General features: G+C 46.3%; 2 protein-coding genes across 2 annotated transcripts; both read left to right on the top strand.

Moving 5' to 3' along the window:
• The first annotated feature begins 605 nt into the window (after positions 1–605).
• Positions 606–22086, top strand: LOC110166030 (YTH domain-containing protein 1-like). Its single transcript, XM_055159913.1, is given in 18 exon segments — positions 606–799; positions 1410–1508; positions 7131–7336; positions 7505–7666; positions 7783–7936; positions 8013–8066; positions 8163–8257; positions 8887–8995; positions 9650–9767; positions 10249–10333; positions 10413–10567; positions 17319–17395; positions 17553–17589; positions 17715–17754; positions 18567–18632; positions 18856–18904; positions 18907–19019; positions 21306–22086. Coding segments are annotated over 18 exon segments (1830 nt in total). The 5' UTR covers positions 606–771; the 3' UTR covers positions 21489–22086.
• On the top strand, positions 1516–6256 carry LOC129410905 (piggyBac transposable element-derived protein 4-like). Its single transcript, XM_055159914.1, has 3 exons — positions 1516–1786; positions 3242–3527; positions 3972–6256. Exon 3 carries the CDS (start codon positions 4743–4745, stop codon positions 6126–6128), a length of 1386 nt encoding a protein of 461 aa, XP_055015889.1. The 5' UTR covers positions 1516–1786; positions 3242–3527; positions 3972–4742; the 3' UTR covers positions 6129–6256.
• Positions 22087–22298: the final 212 nt, after the last annotated feature.

Below are 22298 nucleotides of genomic sequence, written 5' to 3'. Positions count from 1 at the left end.
GTCCTGGTTCACTCTTGGTCTAGACCTGGTTTAGTGCCTCTTCTGGACCTGCTTTAGACCCAGATCAGATCCTCTTCTCGCCCTGTCCCAGACCTTGTTTAGACCCGGTCCTGGTTTAGACCCGGTTCTGGGACTGTGCGCGTGCGGGTCCTACAGCTGTGATGAGGACTTCCGGCGTTTTTCTTCTTCTGCAGTGTTTGTGATGTGAGCGGAGAGCGCCCCCCAAGGACACACACGTGACTACAACAACACGGGCCTATTCTAAGAGTCAAGTATTACTCAAGTAAAAGTACTGTTACTTTAGTGACAATATGACTCAAGTAAAAGTACTGTTACTTTAGTGTAAAGAGTAAAAGTATGCTGCTGGAAAAGTACAGTTTCTTTCAAAAGTGAGTGAGGACTATAATCCGCTGTAAATAATAAATAAAAGACCAAGTAAAGTAACAGGTGATGTTCAAACATGTGTAAAGACTCATAAACACGTGAATAATGTGAGAAATTAAAGATAAGTGAAAATGTTTAAACTTTATATTCAAATAAAAATCCCTCGTGCCGCCTGCAGAGCGCGCGCTTCCCGCCTCAGTTCGTGCTCACGCGCAGAAGAAGAGCCGCATAAATACCGCCGCCATTTCGTGCATGCGCCACTTTCTGCGCCGAACTCTGCGGGATGCGCTGATTTTCTTTGACATTTGGCGCAGTTTTTGGTGAAATTTAACGCGTTTTTATTGGGACCAGAGCCGCACGCGCCAGAATCGGGCCCAGCGGCGGAACATGACGTCAGAGCGGCGCGAGGACAAAGGTAAAACCCGCCACAGCATTGTTAGCCTGTTAGCCTGTTAGCTCCCGTCTGCTGCGGTCTGCGCGATTTCTCTGGATTTAAGTCACTAACAAACACATTTATCTGCGCGAATAAGACCAAACCCGAGTCTAGGTCCGCTCACGACAGGTTTGGACGTGAGATTTGAGCTCGAGGACAAAGAAAAAAGCCAAACAAAAGCAGAAGCTCTTTGTCTGTGTCCTCGGAGTCTGCGGATTCATTCATTTAAACAGAAGAACGAAGAAGTCACACCAGATTCAACTTAAATACAGATAAATAAAGACTAATAAAGATGAATACATATGGTTAAAGATGCTGATAAACTCTGCATCTTTAATTCGTCTCGTTTCTTATTTCCAGCTGCGGGTTTGTTCTGAAGCCAAACAAAAGGGAACGACTCCAGTGTAAGATGTGACTTAAACATACAGACAAATCATAGGTTTAAATAATAAACTTAAACAATAAAGACCTGCAAATGCTTTTATGTGTGTGTCAGAAACATTTATAATAAAAAGTAAAGTGTTGTTGTTTTGATCACAAATTAATGTATAATAAGAATAACTGTGATCATCTTTATTTTATTTCTGTGCAGACGGAGAGCTGAACGTGCTGGAGGACATTTTAACAGAAGCTCCGGATCAAGACGACGAACTATTCACCAACACAGAGACCGAGATCACAGACAAGAAGGGTACAAATACTGTAGTACACCTCAAAATACTATTACTACTAGGAGTAACAGACCTATATCGCCAACTAACACTACTAACGCCAGCTAACTCTTCTGTCACAAACCTGCGAGATGTTTGGAAAGGTGCGATGACGACGTCCGGTGTGGTTCTCGACACTGGGCTCCACCGACTGTGATAAAACTGTGGATTCAGCAGTGGCGGTTTTCATAACCTGCCAAAGCTTTCCAGGCTTTCCAAGAACTACAGATGAAAACATAACCTCTCCCTGCTAATTCTGGTACATTTACAGAAATACTGATTAATGTAAACTGTTCCTGTTAAATAAATCAAAATAAATAAAAGGGGGATGGGGCTCCTATCACATCTTCAGTGTCACTTACAGGCAGCTCAAAACTAGAGACCGGCTACAAGTTCTTTGTAGAAAAGTACTTGTTTGGCTTCCAGGGTAAATATTATTTGCCGGCAAATTGAGATGAATGTATTATAAATGATAAAGACAGAGGCTCCCTCTTTTCTACACCACTCGATGGAAAAACTAAAACACAACACTACCCACTCCAGTCCGCCTGGATGAGCAGAAAGAATTGGATGGCATTATAAATTATTATAAATAATTTATTATAAAAATGATGGAAATTGAGGTATGGTCGGAATTGTTGATTATCCAAACACAACAGAACAGTACAATGACATGGACATTAAAAAAACCTGGACATTTTCTAATTTTTCTTACATTTTGTCAGACTTATTTCTGCGAACAGAGCCCAAAGGAAGTTTCATCACGTTTCCAAACGTCTTCCTGGTTTGTGATGTTAGTTTGTCTACATTTTTAATAACACGTGTGCGTAGAGCCTGTTAGGATAATGAGAGTGCGGGGTCTCTGTCCTGAGCCTGCTGCTCTTACATCATGAGGCGTGTTAGAGCATCCCTATTAGGGATGGGCATGATTAATCGATAATTGATCATGAAGAATTTCATCGATTACGTTCATTTTAATCGACAAACTGAATGTAGGTTGCTGTGCGTAGCGTGACCAAACAGGGGTCCGTACATGTAGCGCTCTGCACTCAGAAGGAGCGAGACACAAACATTCGGTCAGTCTGCAGCGTACCGAAGCACAAATGCGTATTTAACGATGATTTGTACACGCTTTCCGTTACGTTCGGGACAAGTGTGAGTCCACGTGCACTGTGTATAAAGCAGGAACATATGTTTCGGTGTCCAGTGGGGAAAAAGCTTTACCAGGTGAGAGTCGCGCAATGTCGATGACGAGTTCCCATCTCCTACCCCCCGTACGCTGTCCTGGTTTTGACAAATGCAAATCTGGTCACACTAACCTGTATTCCACTGAATCATGTCTTTTAATCCGACAGAAATTGAACCACATCAGCGACACGAGCTGTAGTTTTATCTTCACTTAGTTTATGCAAATTAGCGATGCGGTTTTAAGTTTTGTTTCTGTGAGATTTGCGCAAAACTGAATTAAACACATTATAATCTCAAACAGATTGATGTGGCTCTAGAGTCGTTACGGTTTATATGTCGTAAAGTTGAATTTATTTATGCAGATAGTAATAGTAATGATGATCATTTTAATATAAAAACGTTAATGATTAATCGATAATCGATCGTTAATTCTTCCGACGATCGATTAAGAAAATTTCATCGAATGCCCATCCCTAATCCCTATATTATAAATATTTACGCTTGTATTCTGTTGTGCATCTTTTAGATTTTGTTTGAAAGTTGAGAGACCGATTCTCTATTCACACACGTAAAGCTGTGGGACCGGCCATTAGTCTTACGACGACGCACGAACGTAGCAGATCGGACGCATCTTGGGAGTCGCTTTCGGCTTGTTTTAGGTTTTTACCTTGAGAGAACATGCCTAAAAGTCTGAAGAGAACTTGCTCTACTGGTATTGAGGCGATTGTTGACAGCTCTGAGTCTGAGGACAGCGAGTATGACTCGGAGGCAGAGGAGTTGTTTTTGGACGGCAAAGATGCCCTATTAGATCGGTGAGTGCAACACATTTTTGCTTTGAATGAAATAGATCTGTTTTTTGTTTTATTGTAATTATTACATTTTAATATGTAATAATTATGTTTAGTATAATAATTTTTATTGTTTATTTATTGGCAAATAAACTTCCATAGAGTGGACATTCTTAGGACCAAAGACGATGTATTTAATATAATGGTCCTGATGATCATTACAGTGTAATTGCTGTATTATTATACTGGTAAATGCTCTGTAAACCACTTTTATCTAAGAGCATGACTGTTGTTCTGGCTCTAACAGAATGGGCCGTGTTTGGACAACAGGCTTTGTATTTTACAGTACTAGAGTTGTAGTCATTATGTTATAATCTGTCTGTCCCCGTAGTGATTTAATTATTATTTTGGGAAATATCTGAAGCCTTTAAATGTACTAAGAGTGTGTTTATCATGTTTTGTTGATAGGACAATCGATGAAGATTCCAGTGGGGGCAGTGAGTGGGAGTCAGACACTGACTGTGACCTGGACAGTGACTGGGAGCCAGAAGTGAAGCGCAGGACTGTGAAAATCCCAACTTTTAAACCACCCCCCCCTGCTAAGAAGAGCCAAACTGTTAAATCACCCCCCCCTGCTAAGAAGAGCCGAACTGTTAAATCACCCCCCCCTGCTAAGAAGAGCCGAACTGTTAAATCACCCCCCCCTGCTAAGAAGAGCCGAACTGTTAAATCACCCCCCCCTGCTAAGAAGAGCCGAACTGTTAAACCACTCACCCCTAAGAAGAGCCGAACTGTTGAACCACCCCCCGCTGCTGATGAGGAGATCCAAACTGTTGAACCATTGTCCGCTGCTAAGGAGAGCCAAACTGTTACACCACCCCCCCTTGATGAGGAGAGCCAAACTGTTACACCACCCCCCTTGATGAGGAGAGCCAAAGTGTTACACCACCCCCCCTTGATGAGGAGAGCCAAACTGTTGAACCACCCCCTGCTGCTGCTTCCCTGTCTCCAAGAAAACAATCAAAAAAGGCAAGAGGTACTAAAAGGCACAGAGCAGGAGCAGCAGGGGCCCCGCCCTCACCTGATGCACACGGGGAAAGGTGGAATACACCTGATGAAGTGGACATTGTGCCTGTGCCGCTGCCCTTCCAACCCGCCAGAGAGCCCGGACCTCAGCGCAGGAGCAGATGTGCTGCTACGCCACTGGACTTTTTTAGACTGTATTTCTCTGACTTGGTTATGTCCACGCTCTTGGCAAATATAAATGACCACGGGGCTGAACAAAACCAAAACTGGACGGATGTGACTCTTCCTGACCTCTATGCTTTTTTGGCCATCGTCATATACATGGGAATAGTGAAGCTTCCAGAACTGGTGGACTACTGGCGAAAGCACAATATTTTTAACTTAATTTTTCCAGCTTCTGTCATTTCAAGGAATAAGTTTCAGCTCATTTGCAGGTCATTACACCTCTGCCCTTTGAAGGAAGACATACAAAATCAAGCGGCAAAGGGCACGCCAGCCTATGACCGCCTGAAGAAAATAAAGCCCCTGTACCAGCAGATTGTTGAGGCCTGCAAAGAGCATTACCATCCAGGCCAAAACATATCAATTGACGAGCGGATGGTTGCATCAAAAGCAAGGCATGGACTCAAACAATACATAAAAAACAAACCAACCAAGTGGGGCTACAAACTGTTTGTGCTTGCGGACTCAGCGACAGGGTACACCTGGAATTTTTTTGTTGATGACGGCAAGGCCTCCAGAAGTGGCAAAGGGCTTAGCTACGACTCCGTCATGTCTCTCATGGACTTGGAAAAACTGGGAACGGGATATCACCTGTATGTGGATAACTTTTACACAAGCCCTGATCTCTTCAAGGACTTGGCAGCCCAAAACATTGGAGCTTGTGGCACCATGCGAGTCAACAGAGTGGGATATCCTAAAACCACAACAAATGACTTTGGCAGGAAAGACCCTCGGGGGAGTGTGAGATGGATCAGACACAAAGAGCTCCTCTTCATCAAGTGGAAGGACACACGAGAGGTCGTCATGTGTTCCACCATCCACACTGTTATGAGTGGAGACACAGCCCCTCGAAGGATGAAAGAGCAGGGGATGTGGAAGGTGGTGGATGTCCCGCTTCCTGCTCCTGTGAAAGCCTACAACAGCCACATGGGGGGTGTTGACCTCTCAGATGCTCTCATTGGGTACTACTCTGTTCTACATAAGACAAAGAAGTGGTATCGTACCTTTTTTTACCACTTCCTGGACATTGCGATTATAAATGCTTTTATCATGTACCGTTCCCAACAGCAGCAGGACACTAGGTACACACAGAGGGACTTCAGAGAGGCTCTATTACAGGAGCTGTCAGACATCGGAAGTCCTTCCACTTCTACCAACCATCCACCACCTCCTGGCCCAGGAACAACCACACACAAACTCATTTATTTCAGTGAGGGCCAAAATGTGCCTAAAGAGCAGGCGGCCTCTGCTGGCAGAAGACTGTGCAAACTCTGCCACAAAAAGACCCCGGTGGGCTGTGAGTCCTGTGATGTGCCTCTCTGTTTTGTTCCCACTAGAAACTGTTACCGCGAGTGGCACGATCAGATGGAACTGTAACATCACCTTCCTGTACCTTGTAAATAGTTCTACCTTTGTCTTTTGTGTCATTTAGCAGTTTTGATCATTTTTTTAATATTCCTGTTTTATTCTGCGAAACAAATAAAAATGCTTGTAATTCCATTGGACCTGTTGCATAGTTTATTTCTTATGCCTAAATAACAAAGCGTTTTATGGAAATGCATGTTTATATTGCTAAAATATGGATATCTGAAAAAGTGAAATAAGATGGGAAGGGAATTTGTAGCCACCAAAATATCAGAATGAGGTTTTCATGGTCAGAGCAGAGCTAAAATGCATCTGACAGTTTGGAACATTTGGCACACATTTGGCTGAATTCTCTTTTTGTTAACAAAAAGACTCTCAACATCAAAACCTTTAGTCCTACACATCTGAAATCCTGCACAGGTGTTGCCAACAACTAGAACAGCGAGTGTAGTGAGTAACAAATGCCTAGCCTGAAGTATGTCCAAGCTAGGGCCTTTAATGTTTTTCCCGAGGCAAAATACTGAATGAATGAATGACTGATGGAATGAATGACTGATGGAATGAATGACTGATGGAATGAATGACTAATGAATGAATGACTAATGAATGAATGACTGAATGAATGAATGAATGACTGATGACTTTCTGCTCTGTAGGTTCTCCAGCGCTCATTCATCTGCATGTGTACAGAAACTAGAAGGCCTCATGTTTAAAGTGACGCTTCACCCCGGCGTGTGGGTTCTAGTGCACTAGTGAATCGTACTAGTGAATCGTACTAGTGAATCGTACTAGTGAATCGTACTAGTGAATCGTACTAGTGAATCGTACTAGTGAATCGCACTAGTGAATCGCACTAGTGAATCGCACTAGTGAATCGTACTAGTGAATCGTACTAGTGAATCGTACTAGTGAATCGCACTAGTGAATCGCACTAGTGAATCGTACTAGTGAATCGTGCACACACCAGAACGACTTGGAGGAATCAGGTTAAATGTTTAATTTCATATTTTTCAGGAGTGAAGCGAAAGTCTGACCGCTCTGACCCGGGGGACGTGAAGCGGCCACGCTCAGGACACGCCCCCTCGTCTTCCTCGTCCAATAAGAGAGCGCCATCCTCGAAGAAGACTGGGTCTCCCAGAGCGGGCCACGCCCCCAGTTATCGCCATGACGACTACGACGACCGCAAACTACGGCGACGCAGGGGGCGGAGCCTAGAACAGGTAATGGATCCCCGGCGCCATGTGGGAGGGGCTCAGGGTGTCCACTTCGTACATACCATACGTTAAGCTGAATAATAAAAAACGTTCATACTTCGTACATAAACCTCTGTGTCGTCACAAGAACACGCTCGCTGCTTTAAACCTCATTACTGTTTTTTTCCTTTGTAGAAAATGCGCCGTGAAGAGCGTCGGCCAAGCCCCTCCCCTCGCCACAATGACCACCAATCAGATGAAGAGTACGGCTCTGAGGCGGGAAGCTCCTCGGCCAATGGAGAAGAAGAGGAGGAGCCTGAGGAGGAAGAGGAGGAGGAGGAGGAAGAGGAAGAGGAGGCGAGTCTTACATTGAACAAAACTTAAATTTGGTCCTTTTTCAAATGTGTCGTGGAGTTTAGTTTGCCTGATCCTGGTCTGGTTCTGGGTCTAAACCTGGATGGACTTTGTTCCAGGAGGAGGTGATGGAGGAAGAGGAGGAGGAAGAGGAGGGAGAGAAAGAAGAAGACGACGACGAAGACGATTACGACCGAAGAGACACAAACTACGACACGCGAAGTGAAGCCGGAGACTCGCACAGCTCTGTGAGCTTCAGCGAGTCCGAGTCCGGTACGGATCATAACCGGTCTACAGGGATCATAACCGGTCTTAAAAGGGTCTTCATGGTTTTGTTCTTATGTTGCAGGTTCAGAGAAGAGGCGGGATAAGTTGTCTTCGTCTGTGCGAGCAGTGAGAGAGAGTAAGAACTAGTTTATTACGTTTCTATTACAAACTGCAGAAGTGAAACTCTTCGTCTGTTTCAGTTTGAATCTAAAGCGAGTGCTTTTCTCCATAGATCCGACCAGTAAGCTGCGCTACATTCTGAGAGACGCACGATTCTTCCTCATCAAGAGCAACAACCACGAGAACGTGTCCCTCGCCAAAGCCAAGGTACCTCTCCCTCAAGTTAGTCCTGCTTCAGTTCTGCTTCAGCTCTGTTTGTCTTGTTTCAGTATTGTTTCAGCCCTGTTTCAGTCCCGCTTTGGTCCTGTTTCAGTCCAGCTTTGGCCCTGTTTCGGTCCCGCTTTGGCCCTGTTTCGGTCCCGCTTTGGCCCTGTTTCGGTCCCGCTTTGTCCCTGTTTCGGTCCCGCTTTGTCCCTGTTTCGGTCCCGCTTTGGCTTTGTCCCGCCCCTGTTTCGGTCCCGCTTTGTCCCTGTTTCGGTCCCGCTTTGTCCCTGTTTCGGTCCCGCTTTGTCCCTGTTTCGGTCCCGCTTTGTCCCTGTTTCGGTCCCGCTTTGGCCCTGTTTCGGTCCCGCTTTGGCCCTGTTTCGGTCCCGCTTTGGCCCTGTTTCGGTCCCGCTTTGGCCCTGTTTCGGTCCCGCTTTGGCCCTGTTTCGGTCCCGCTTTGTCCCTGTTTCGGTCCCGCTTTGTCCCTGTTTCGGTCCCGCTTCGGCCCTGTTTCGGTCCCGCTTCGGCCCTGTTTCAGCCCCGTTTCGGCCCTGTTTCAGCCCTGTTTTGGCCCTGTTTCAGCCCCGTTTCAGCCCTGTTTCGGCCCTGTTTCAGCTCTGTTTCTCCTGCAGGGCGTGTGGTCCACTCTTCCGGTGAATGAGAAGAAGTTAAATGCAGCGTTTCGTTCGGCGCGAAGTGTCATCCTGGTGTTTTCTGTGAGAGAGAGCGGAATGTTCCAAGGTACCTCCTACCTCCTACACCCTGTCTCCTGACTCCTACCTCCTACAACCTGACTCCTGACTCCTACCTCCTACACCCTACACCCTGACTCCTGACTCCTGACTCCTACCTCCTACGCCCTGTCTCCTGACTCCTACCTCCTATGTCCTTGGGATGCACCAATACTGATTCTGGTGTCAAATATCTATGCCGATACTGAAAAATTAGCTGGATGTGGTATCGGTTCCGTGGTATCGGTTCATATCCTGGTGGGGCCTTTAGTCGGCAGTAATAAGTTCATGTTTGAACTTTTCCTCAGTCGTGATGTAAAGGAGAAATAACAGTTACAGAACACTATTGGATCCCCGGTTTAGTCCCGGTTTAGTTCCGGTTTAGTCCCGGTTTAGTCCTAGATCTCTGTAGAAAGTCAACTGTTTTAAGGAAACAAGGGCCATTTTCTGTTCCTAGATTGGTGTCTATTAATATCGGCATCGGCAGATACTTAACATCAAAATATCGATATGGAACAGAAAAGGCTGGATCAGTGCATCCCCAACACCTACATCCTCCTCCTACTCTTTCTCTTGGACTTGGTTTGGTCCAGATTAGCTCTGGGTTTGGTCTAAACCTCGGTCTAAACCTCGGTCTTAACCTCAGACTTGGTCTTTTTTCCAGGTTTTGCTCGTTTAGCGTCCGAGTCTCAACACGGCGGCTCTCCCATTCACTGGGTGCTTCCTGCTGGAATGAACGCCAAGATGTTGGGAGGAGTCTTCAAGATCGACTGGCTCTGCAGGTGAGGTCCTGGTCAGGTCCTGGTCCAGTGCTTGTCCGGTCTTGGTCCGGTCCTGGTCCAGTGCTGGACCGGTCCTGATTGGAGGTCAGATGAGGAGATGAGGTCCTGATCCGGGTCCCAGTCAACTTTAATGTGTGTAATTAATCTGAACGAGTCATTCAAAAATGAAGACTGATGAATCACATTGTCTGTTTTAAGTCACACACGAGTCGGGCTGGAGGCTTTAATCATCATGATTAATCAGATTTCAAAATGTGATTCATCTGATTTATTTTTCAATATGTGTATGTATATAATATGTCTTTGACTCAAAAGAGCTGCTCCCTCACCTTTATATGTTATAAATCACCTTTTATATGTTATAAATCACCTTTTATATGTTATAAATCACCTTTTATATGTTATAAATCACCTTTATAGTGTCTATATTCTGACATTTGTTTGATATTTGTTTTTATCTTCACTGTTGTGAATGTTTCAGGAGGGAGCTGCCCTTCACCAAAACCGCTCACCTGTCCAACCCCTGGAACGAGCACAAGCCTGTGAAGATCGGACGAGACGGACAGGTCAGGACCCGGTTTAGACCCGGTTTAGACCCGGTTCAGACCTGTTCTGACCCGTACTGACCCGTTCCTCCCTCTGTAGGAGATCCAGCCGGACACCGGGGGTCAACTGTGCGCACTCTTCCCGTTGGACGACAGTGTGGATGTGCACAGCGTCGCTCGGAGGATTCGTCACAAACGTCGCACGCCGTCAGAGCCCCGTCCCCGAGGACGCCCACCAATCAGAGAGCCGGGAAGGTTAGCCAATCAGCTGCTCCCGCCACAGTGCCCCCTGCTGCGGACTTTGGACTCTTTCCCTAAAGGATGATTTCAGTGTCTGAGGATCACCCAGGCTCTCCTGAGTTCTCCTGGGTTCTCCTGAGTTCTCCTGGGTTCTCCTGGGTTTTCCTGGGCTCACCCGGGCTCACCCGGGTTCTCCTGGGCTGAGTCAGGCCAGTGTGAGCTGCTCCATATGGGGCTGTGGAGCTGTGCCTGATCCGCGTCACTCCAGATCAGTGTAAATGCAGTGGAGACGGATAGTGCAGGGTTTGTGCAGCTGCTCTGAGGTGAGGGTCACGTGACCTTCTCCTGTTCTGGATGCCATTTTGAGGACCATTGAAAAGAACACCTGATGTCTTGCTGTAAACGTGTTAAAGTGCCTGTGGGTCAGAGGTCAGGGGTAGGAGAGGGGGAGGTGGTCTGTACCCGGGGTTTACACACAGCTGCAGTAGTGTTAGGGGAGCGTTAGCATAGTGACCTGATCCGTACCCGGTGTGCTCAGTTAGCAGCAGTAGTGTGACGGATCAGGCAGGGCAGGGCTGGGTTTGCTCATTAAACTTGTGAAGTTTTCTCTTACAGAAACTAAAGGTGAAGTTTGGGCGTTTAAATGGACTTCCCTTTGAGCCCTTTCACAGTAAAAGCTCAGGACTGTCTAAGATACACCAGGACTTTCACAGTAAAACAGCGTGGATTTATTGGCCTCACGTGGACTCCTGTAGTCCTGGTTTGGGACTGGGTCAGGACTTGTGCAGTCCTGGTTTGGGACTGGGTCAGGACTGGACTGGATCTCAGGGTCAGGTTTGAACTGTTAAGCCCCGCCCCTCGGTTCTCACGGGCCAATCAGGACTGAGTTGGGGGGTGTGGGCGGGGCTACCGCACCTTCACCTGAGTGTCAGCCAATCAGAGCAGAGCAGAGCTGCTCAGAGCCAATGAAAAGGCAGTAATAGACTGAACTGTTTTTATAAAGGCTTTTTCCTCAAAGCGGTATGTCCACACAAAACGCACACATTTACACACAAAACACACACATTTACACACAAAACGCACACATTTACACACAAAACGCACACATTTGCACACATTTACACACAGAACGCACACATTTACACACAAACGCACACATTTACACACAAAAACGCACACATTTACACACAGAACGCACACATTTACACACAAAGAACACACACACATTTACACACAGAACACACACATTTACACACAGAATGCACACATTTACACACAGAATGCACACATTTACACACAAAACACACACATTTACACACAGAATGCACACATTTACACACAAAACGCACACATTTACACACAGGACGCACACATTTACACACATTTACACACAGAAACACACACACATTTACACACAGAACGCACACATTTACACACAGAACGCACACATTTACACACACGCACACATTTACACACAGAATGCACACATTTACACACAAACGCACACACATTTACACACAGAACGCACACATTTACACACAGCACACATTTACACACAGAACGCACACATTTACACACAGGACGCACACATTTACACACAGAACACACACACACTTACACACAAAACGCACACATTTACACACAGAACGCACACATCTACACACACAACGCACACATCTACACACACAACGCACACATTTACACACATCTACACACAGGACGCACACATCTACACACAGGACGCACACATTTACACACAATACGCACACATTTACACACATTTACACACAGGACGCACACATTTACACACAGAACGCACACATCTACACACACAACGCACACATTTACACACATCTACACACAGAACGCACACATCTACACACAGGACGCACACATTTACACACAGGACGCACACATTTACACACAGAAACGCACACATTTACACACACACATTTTACACACAGAACGCACACATTTACACACAGAACGCACACATTTACACACAACGCACACACATTTACACACAAAACGCACACATTTACACACAGAACGCACACATTTACACACAGAACGCACACATTTACACACATCTACACACAACGCACACATCTACACACAGAACGCACACATCTACACACAGGACGCACACATTTACACACACGACGCACACATTTACACACACGACGCACACATTTACACACAATACGCACACATTTACACACAGGACGCACACACATTTACACACAAACGCACACATTTACACACAAAACGCACACATTTACACACAGAACGCACACATTTACACACAAAACGCACACATTTACACACAGAACGCACACATTTACACACATCTACACACAACGCACACATTTACACACAGGACGCACACATCTACACACAGGACGCACACATTTACACACAGGACGCACACATTTACACACAATACGCACACATTTACACACAGGACGCACACATTTACACACATCTACACACACAACGCACACATTTACACACAGAACGCACACATTTACACACAGAACGCACACATTTACACAGAACGCACACATTTACACACAGAACACACACACATTTACACACAAAACGCACACATTTACACACAGAACACACATTTACACACACGCACACATTTACACACACACACATTTACACACAGAACGCACACATTTACACACAACGCACACATTTACACACAGCGCACACATTTACACACAGGACGCACACATTTACACACAAACGCACACATTTACACACAAAACGCACACATTTGCACACATTTACACACAGAACGCACACATTTACACACAGAACGCACACATTTACACACAGAACACACACATTTACACACAGAACACACACACATTTACACAGAACACACACATTTACACACAGAACGCACACATTTACACACAGGACGCACACAATTTACACACAGGACGCACACATTTACACACATCTACACACACAACGCACACATTTACACACAGAACGCACACATTTACACACAGAACGCACACATTTACACACAGAATGCACACATTTTCACACAGAACGCACACATTTACACAGAACACACACACATTTACACACAAAACGCACACATTTACACACAGAACACACACATTTACACACAGAACGCACACATCTACACACAGGACGCACACATTTACACACAGAACGCACACATTTTACACACAGCACGCACACATTTACACACAGGACGCACACATTTACACACAGGACGCACACATTTACACACAGGACGCACACATTTACACACAGGACGCACACATTTACACACAGGACGCACACATTTACACACAGAACGCACACATTTACACACAGAACACACACATTTACACACAGAACACACACACATTTACACAGAACACACACACATTTACACACAGAACGCACACATTTACACACAGGACGCACACATTTACACACAGGACGCACACACATTACACACAACACACACAGCACGCACACATTTACACACATCTACACACAGGACGCACACATTTACACACAATACGCACACATTTACACACAATACGCACACATTTACACACATCTACACACAGGACGCACACATTTACACACAGGACGCACACATTTACACACAGGACACACACATTTACACACAATACTCACACATTTACACACAGAACGCACACATTTACACACAGGACGCACACATTTACACACAGGACGCACACTTTACACACAGAACGCACACATTTACACACAACTCACACATTTACACACAGAACGCACACATTTACACACAATACGCACACATTTACACACATCTACACACAGAAAGCACAGATTTACACACAGAACGCACACATTTACACACAGAACGCACACATTTACACACAGAACGCACACATTTACACACAATATGCACACATTTACACACATCTACACACAGGACGCACACATTTACACACAGCGCACACATTTACACACAGAACGCACACATTTACACACAGAACGCACACATTTACACACAGAACGCACACATTTACACACAGAACGCACACATTTACACACAGAACGCACACATTTACACACAATGCGCACACATTTACACACAGAACGCACACATTTACACACAATACGCACACATTTACACACAGAACGCACACATTTACACACAGGACGCACACATTTACACACAGAACGCACACATTTACACACATCTACACACAGAACGCACACATGTGCAGAGGAACTACATTCTGTTTAAATGTGACTCATATTCAGATATTATTCGGACCTGACTCGGACCTGACTCAGAGCACTGGTATCACTGAGTCTGAAGGCACAAAAACACGTTTATTTATATTATATATTTTATCATTAATACAGATGCAGGGACCAGAGTCACATCTGCACACAACTACATCATACACATTATATACACTGTGTATACACATTATATACATTATATACACTATTTACGTTATATACTTTATATAGATTATTTACACACGTGTTCAGAATTGTTGGTTCCCTCTGGTAATGGGGGGAAAAAAAATCAACAATGGTCACAGAAATAACTTGAAATTAAGAGAAGCAATAATACATTTTTTAAAATCCTGAAAAATAACCAATAAAAATCAAACACTGTTTTTGAATTGTTGTTCAACAGAATTATTTAAATAAGCAAAATAATGAAACTGGCCTGGACAAAAATGATGGTTCCTTAACTTTATAGTTTGTTGCACAAGTTTTGAGGCAAACTCTGCAAACAAACGATTTGTGTAACTGTCAGTGACACTTCTGCTCTGGACAACTGGGATTTTGATCCATTTCTTATGAGTAAATTGTTCTAGTCTCAGGTTTGAAGGTTCCTTCTCCGGACGCATGTTTCAGTTCCATTCACAGATGATCAATAGAACTGAGATCTGGACTCACAGAAGAACACTCCAGAACAGTCCAATGTTCTGTTCTTAGCCATTCTTGGGTGTTTTTCTCTGTGTGTTTTTCTCTGTGTGTTTTGGGTCATTTTCCTGTTGAAGACCCATGACCTACGACTGAGACCAAGCTCTCTGACACTAGGCGACACATTTTGTTCCAAAACACTTTGATGGTTTTGAGATTCTGTTGTATTTTGCACAGATTCAAGACGCCCTGAGCCTGACGCAGCAGAACAGCCCCAGAACCAAACCAAACCTCCTCCGTGCTTCACAGTAGAGACAGTGTTCATTTCTTGGTCTGCTTTATGTTTGTGTCTGTGAACATAGAGCTGATGTGTCTTGCCAAAGAGCTCCAGTTTTGTCTCATCTGTCCAAAGAACATTCTCCCAGAAGCTTTGTGCCTTGTCAATCTGCACTGTGACAAATTCCAGTCTCACTTTTTGATGATTTACTTTCAGCAGTGGTGTCCTCACATGAAGTCACTTTGGCTCAAACACTGACGGATGGTGTGATCGGACACTGATGTTCCTCACCCTTCAACTTCACACTTCATTTGTTTGGAGGTTGTTCTGAGCTCCCAAAACCTACATTTAACACGTCACTATTGTCCAAGTATTTACAGTTTTTTACTAGGGGCAGCATCATTTTTCTTTAGTTTTTTTTTATTTTTTTATAATTGAACAACAATTCAAAAACGGTGTCTTATTTTCATTGGTTATTTTTCAGTATTCTTTTTAATTTATTGCTTTTCTTAGTTTGAAGTTATTTCTGTGATTGTTGATTTCTCTTTTTTTACCACTGGAGTATAGATTATATAGATGGATATATACTGGTGTATTTCAGTAGTCGCATATGTGAAGTAAACACAGGTCTCATCAATCTCAACCGCATTTCTATTCAAATATAATTATGAAGAACAAGGCCTGGTCTGCGGGGGGCCCCTCTGGTCTGCGGGGGCCCCTCTGGTCTGCGGGGGCCCCTCTGGTCTGCGGGGGCCCCTCTGGTCTGCGGGGGCCCTCTGGTCTGCGGGGCCCTCTGGTCTGCGGGGGGCCCTCTGGTCTGCGGGGGGCCCTCTGGTCTGCGGGGGCCATCACAAGATAGCAGTAGGTCAACAGACATGCAGACATGTGCAGACATGTATAAAGTGCAGACATGTCAGACATGTATAAAGTATGCAGACATGTATAGATGTACAGACATGTATAAACAGACATGTATAAAGTGCAGACATGTATAAAGTGCAGACATGTATAAAGTGTATAGATGTAGAAAGTGCAGACATGTAGACATGTATAGCAGACAGTGTATAGATGTATAGATGTATAGATGTAGTGTATAAAGTGTATAGATAGAAAGTGCAGACATGTGTATAGATGTATAGACAGACATGTGTATAGATGTATAAAGTGCAGACATTTATAAAGTGTATAGATGTATAAAGTGCAGACATTTATAAAGTGTACAGACATTTATAAAGTGTATAGATGTATAAAGTGCAGACAATGTAGACAGATAAGTGCAGACATCAGACATTTATCAGACATGTGTAGTTTATTCAGACATGTGTATAGATGTTCAGAGACAGAGCAGACACATGTCGTCCTCCCAAAAGTCCCACACTGCAGCTTTAAGACGGGGACATGGTGCTGATAAAGGGGTTTTTGGGCAGTACTTCATCCTCGTGTGTATTTGTACTTTAGTAATATGTCACTGCAGTACTGTGCCTGTATACGCTAAGAAGTTGTATTTACATTTGTGTAGTACTTTTGCAGTATTTGTGTAGTACTTTTGCAGTATTTGACAGTACTGTGTTCCAGGCGTCGCCCCGAAGAGTACGACCTTCACGGAAGAAAGAGACCACGCTCAGACTGCGGACCAGACTACTCCAGAACAGGTCTAAACCAGAACTAAACCAGAACTGAACCAGGACTAAACTGGGACTAAGCCGGGACTAAACCAGGACTGAACTGGGACTGAAGCAAGTATAAACAGGACTAACCTGAGACTAGGTCTGGTCCGGTCTGGAGTCTGACTCTGTTGTTGTGTCGTAGGTTTTATCCAGGACCTGAGGAGCCAGCCCGTGGACAGGTGAGACACTCAGGGGTCAGAGGTCAGAGGAGGAGGAGGGGGGTCAGGGTCAGTGAAGGTCGTTGAGCTGTGACCTCTGACCTCTAAGGGTTAAAGGTTAAAGATGTGACATTTGTGTTTTTCAGGAGGTTTTCTGGAGTTCGACGCGACGTCTTCATGAACGGGGTCAGTGTGTGTATCTGTGTGTGTTGTGTGTGTGTGTGTGTGTGTGTGTGTGTGTGTGTGTGTGTGTGTTGTGTGTGTGTGTGTGTGTGTGTGTGTGTGTGTGTGTGTGTGTGTGTGTGTGTGTGTGTGTGTGTGTGTGTGTGTGTGTGTGTGTGTGTGTGTGTGTGTGTGTGTGTGTGTGTGTGTGTGTGTGTGTGTGTGTGTGTGTGTGTGTGTGTGTGTGTGTGTGTGTGTGTGTGTGTGTGTGTGTGTGTGTGTGTGTGTGTGTGTGTGTGTGTGTGTGTGTGTGTGTGTGTGTGTGTGTGTGTGTGTGTGTGTGTGTGTGTGTGTGTGTGTGTGTGTTGTGTGTGTGTGTGTGTGTGTGTGTGTTTGTGTCGTGTGTTGTGTGTGTGTGTGTGTGTGTGTGTGTGTGTGTGTGTGTGTGTGTGTGTGTGTGTGTTGTGTGTGTGTGTGTGTGTGTGTGTGTGTGTGTGTGTGTGTGTGTGTGTGTGTGTGTGTGTGTGTGTGTGTGTGTGTGTGTGTGTGTGTGTGTGTGTGTGTTGTGTGTGTGTGTGTGTGTGTGTGTGTGTGTGTGTGTGTGTGTGTGTGTGTGTGTGTGTGTGTGTGTGTGTGTGTGTGTGTGTGTGTGTGTGTGTGTGTGTGTGAGTGTGTGTGTGTGTGTGTGTGTGTGTGTGTGTGTGTGTGTGTGTGTGTGTGTGTGTGTGTGTGTGTGTGTGTGTGTGTGTGTGTGTGTGTGTGTGTGTGTGTGTGTGTGTGTGTGTGTGTGTGTGTGTGTTAGACTCAGACTCAGTTGTGTGTTTGTTTCTCTTCAGTCTTATGGAGATTACATGAGGGATTATCACCACAGTGTTGGACCTCCTGCTCCTTGGCAAACTCTGGTCAGTCTCCTCCTCTTCCTCCTCTTCCTCCTCATCCTCCTCCTCTTCCTTTTCCTTCTCTTCCTCCTCTTCATCCTCCTCCTCTTCCTTTTCCTTCTCTTCCTCCTCTTCCTCCTCCTCTTCTTTTTAATTTCTTCTCCTCTTCCTTGTCCTCTCTCATCTAACCCTCTGTTCTTCTTGTTCTTCTTATTCTTCTTGTTCTTCTTGTTGTTCTTGTACCCAGGCGTACCCGGGCGTGGACCCGCCCCCCCCTCAGTATTACCACCACAGCCACGCCCCGCCCCCCCTCACCAGGCATACCACCACCCGCCCCTGCCCCCCCACGAGCCGCACCGCTTCAGGGACAAGAACCGGAGCACGGGCCACCGGGGATACGCCTCCAGCCCGGTCAGGACCTGGACCTGGACCTGGACTGAGGACTGAAGACTGAGGACCTGGACTGAGGACTGAGGACCGAGGACTTGGACCAGGACTGAGGACCTGGACTGAGGACCGAGGACTTGGACTTGGACCAGGACTGAGGACTAGAGATGTGCAGATTGCCGCAGCTAAACACTGTCGGGCGGATGACATGACGAAAAATAATATTTTAATCAAATTCGGGCGGGTGGCGGTTTAACTACTAATAAATACATAAATGAAATATATATATATATATATACGGGCGTCTACAGGTGTCTGTGTTTTCCTGTTTGTGAAATGAACGGTTGAAGGCGACTGGAGCGAGTCAGGAAACACTTGTCCTGTTGTTTAGTGCATCACCACAAATAAAACCACCATCCTTGTACAATGAACTGTGGCGTTTATTGAGCCGCACACTCACCATGAGGCTCTGAACAATTGAACCTGCAGGGACGAGCGGCTGCTGCACCTTTGGCCCTGGATATGAAGACGCTTCTCTCCTGTGTCTCTGACCACGGTCACGGCTCTGACTCTGAAATAACATCAGGCAATGTTCAAGAAGGTTCAAAAACAGCCTCGGCGGAAAACGTTGCAAATGAATCCGCTGTGCAAGAAAACCAGGCGAGGCAGGCGAGGGGTCGTTACCAACAATTAGAATGTGAACATGCACATGGAGCCAGTTTTGGAATAAATGAGCCATAGTTTGCATTTTTATCGAGGCTCCTTAGTTTGTTTGCTGTATGATTTGTTCTAAAATCTGGATCTCTAAAAATCTAAAAACACTGGGCGGACGGCGGCGAGTGCGGTTTGGAAAATTGGTCCAAACGTCGGGTGCAAATGGAGAGCGGGCGGAGGATGAGTTTTAATGAAGAAATAACCCGTCCGCACATCTGGACTGACGACTGACGACTGACCCTGGATCAGACCAGATCGTGTTTATATAAATGTTCAGATCTAACGCTGTCGCCGCCGCTGCCGTCCAAACAGGAAGTGCTCCAAGACACTCCTGGGCTCCTTCTGGCTCCAGACTTTTTCCACTTGGTGCTTCTCTGTGGGTTTGTGACAAAATGTGTAAACCACAAATAAATCCACAAGTGTCGAGGGAAGAAGACGAGTCCGTTTGATGATGTGGAGATTTGTGACGTTTACATGGTTCTCGTCTCCACGAGCAGAACACGAGTTCAGTCTGTTGTGACTTTCCTCTTTCTTCTCTTGATCGTTGTGGAGAAAACATTGGTCTGGACTGGACCTGGACTGGACCTGGACTGGACCTGGACTGGACCTGGACTAGACCATGTTCAAATCTGGATTTGTGACAAAATGTTGAAGTCCAAACCCCGGGGTCATGTAGAGCGGGGTCAAAGGTCAGAGAGAGGAGCCAGGCTTTTTACACACAAACTGAACTGGAGCCAGAGTTCATGGAGCCCAATCACGCCCATGAACACTTCCTGTTTGGAACAAGGCTGCTAAAGGGTTTAAGATGTCGTATTTATAAACGGGCTGCACGTCCGTCTGGGACGCGTGTCCATGTGGGACGCGTGTCCATGTGGGACGCGTGTCCATGTGGGACGCGTGTCCTTGGGGGACGCGTGTCCATGTGGGACGCGTGTCCATGTGGGACGCGTGTCCTTGGGGGACGCGTGTCCTTGGGACGCGTGTGGGACGCGTGTCCATGTGGACGCGTGGTCCGCGTGTCATGTGGGACGCGTGTCCATTTGGACGCTTGTCCTTGGGGGACGCGTGTCCTTGGGGGACGCGTGTCCGTCTGGGACGCGTGTCCATGTGGGACGCGTGTCCTGTCTGGGACGCGTGTCCGTCTGGGACGCGTGTCCGTCTGGGGGACGCGTGTCCATGTGGGACGCGTGTCCGTCTGGGACGCGTGTCCGTCTGGGACGCGTGTCCTTGGGGGACGCGTGTCCATGTGGGACGCGTGTCCGTGTGGGACGCGTGTCCGTCTGGGACGCGTGTCCTTGTGGGACGCGTGTCCGTCTGGGACGCGTGTCCGTCTGGGACGCGTGTCCTTGTGGGACGCGTGTCCTTGGGGACGCGTGTCCTTGTGGGACGCGTGTCCATGTGGGACGCGTGTCCACGCGTGTCCGTCTTGGGACGCATGTCCGTTGTGGGACGCGTGTCCTTGTGGGACGCTGTGTGGGATGGGGACACGTGTCCTTGGGGGACGCGTGTCCTTGTCCTTGGGGGACGCGTGTCCTTGTCCTTGGGGACGCGTGTCCTTGTGGTGAAACGTTCTGAGTTTCTGTTTTGTGTTTTCAGCACGATTATGACATGAGAGTGGACGACTTCCTGCGGCGAACTCAGGCCGTGGTCAGCAGCCGGCGAGAGAGAGACCGACAGAGAGAGAGACCGAGAGGAGAGACGAGGAGAGAGAGGGAGAGGGGGAGAGACAGAGGAGGAGAGAGGGACAGAGAGAAGGAGAGGGGGAGGTACAGACGCTGAGGAGGACAGAGGGACAGTGAGTCTCATCTGATGCTCTTCTCTTGTGTTTTGGTGTTTTCATCTTTTGTCGCGCCTCAAACTCTGCACCTGTCGGGGCAGGGGCAGGTGCAGCTCCTGTCGTCTGTGCTTCTCTCTCTTCTATTCCTCTTTTTTTTTTTTTTTTTTCTGTATCTGTAGATGTGAAAGTGCGTCTCCTCAAGCTTCAGACACTTTTTGTTTGTTTTGACCCCAGTGACCAGGAAACTCTTAAAGTCTTGAACCATTTGGTTTGTGCAGAGACAGAGCCCCGTGTGTGTGTGTGTGTGTGTGTGTGTGTGTGTGTGTGTGTGTGTGTGTGTGTGTCTGCGTGTGTGTGTGTGTGTCTGTGTGTGTGTGTGTGTGTGTGTCTGTGTGTGTGTGTGTCTGTGTGTGTGCGTGCGTGTGTGTGCGTGTGTGTGTGTGTGTGTGTGTGAGGTCTGCAGTTACAGGCAGCACCTTTTATTTCCCATGAGCCTCTGTTTTAGACACCTGTCACTTCCTGTTTGTGTTGTTGTACTTCCTGTTACCTGTAAAAGGGGCGGGACTTTTGTTTTTGTATCAAATAAAAATTTGACAAAAATGTGTTTGGATTATTGATGACATCACAGACACTGATGACATCACACTGATGACATCACACAGGTGACATCACGCAGGTGACATCACGCAGGTGACATCACACAGGTGACATCACACAGGCCTTGTCTCAGATTCTGTGTGATAAGAACAAAGTGGCTCATGTGTAAAGAGCCTCAAACTGTTTCCTCACTTTGTTCTGTTGATTCTTTGTAT

This window comes from Boleophthalmus pectinirostris, unplaced genomic scaffold (assembly GCF_026225935.1).
Source record: "Boleophthalmus pectinirostris isolate CB_2022bp ecotype Guang Dong unplaced genomic scaffold, ASM2622593v1 HiC_scaffold_2825, whole genome shotgun sequence".
Classification (NCBI taxonomy): Eukaryota; Metazoa; Chordata; class Actinopteri; order Gobiiformes; family Gobiidae; genus Boleophthalmus; species Boleophthalmus pectinirostris.
Note: the sequence above shows the minus strand (reverse complement) of the source record. Positions and strands in the feature narration are given on the sequence as shown.

Coding starts and splice junctions, on each gene's coding strand:
- LOC129410905 (XM_055159914.1), top strand. CDS start 4,743: ATGTCCACGCTCTTGGCAAATATAAATGACCACGGGGCTGAACAAAAC.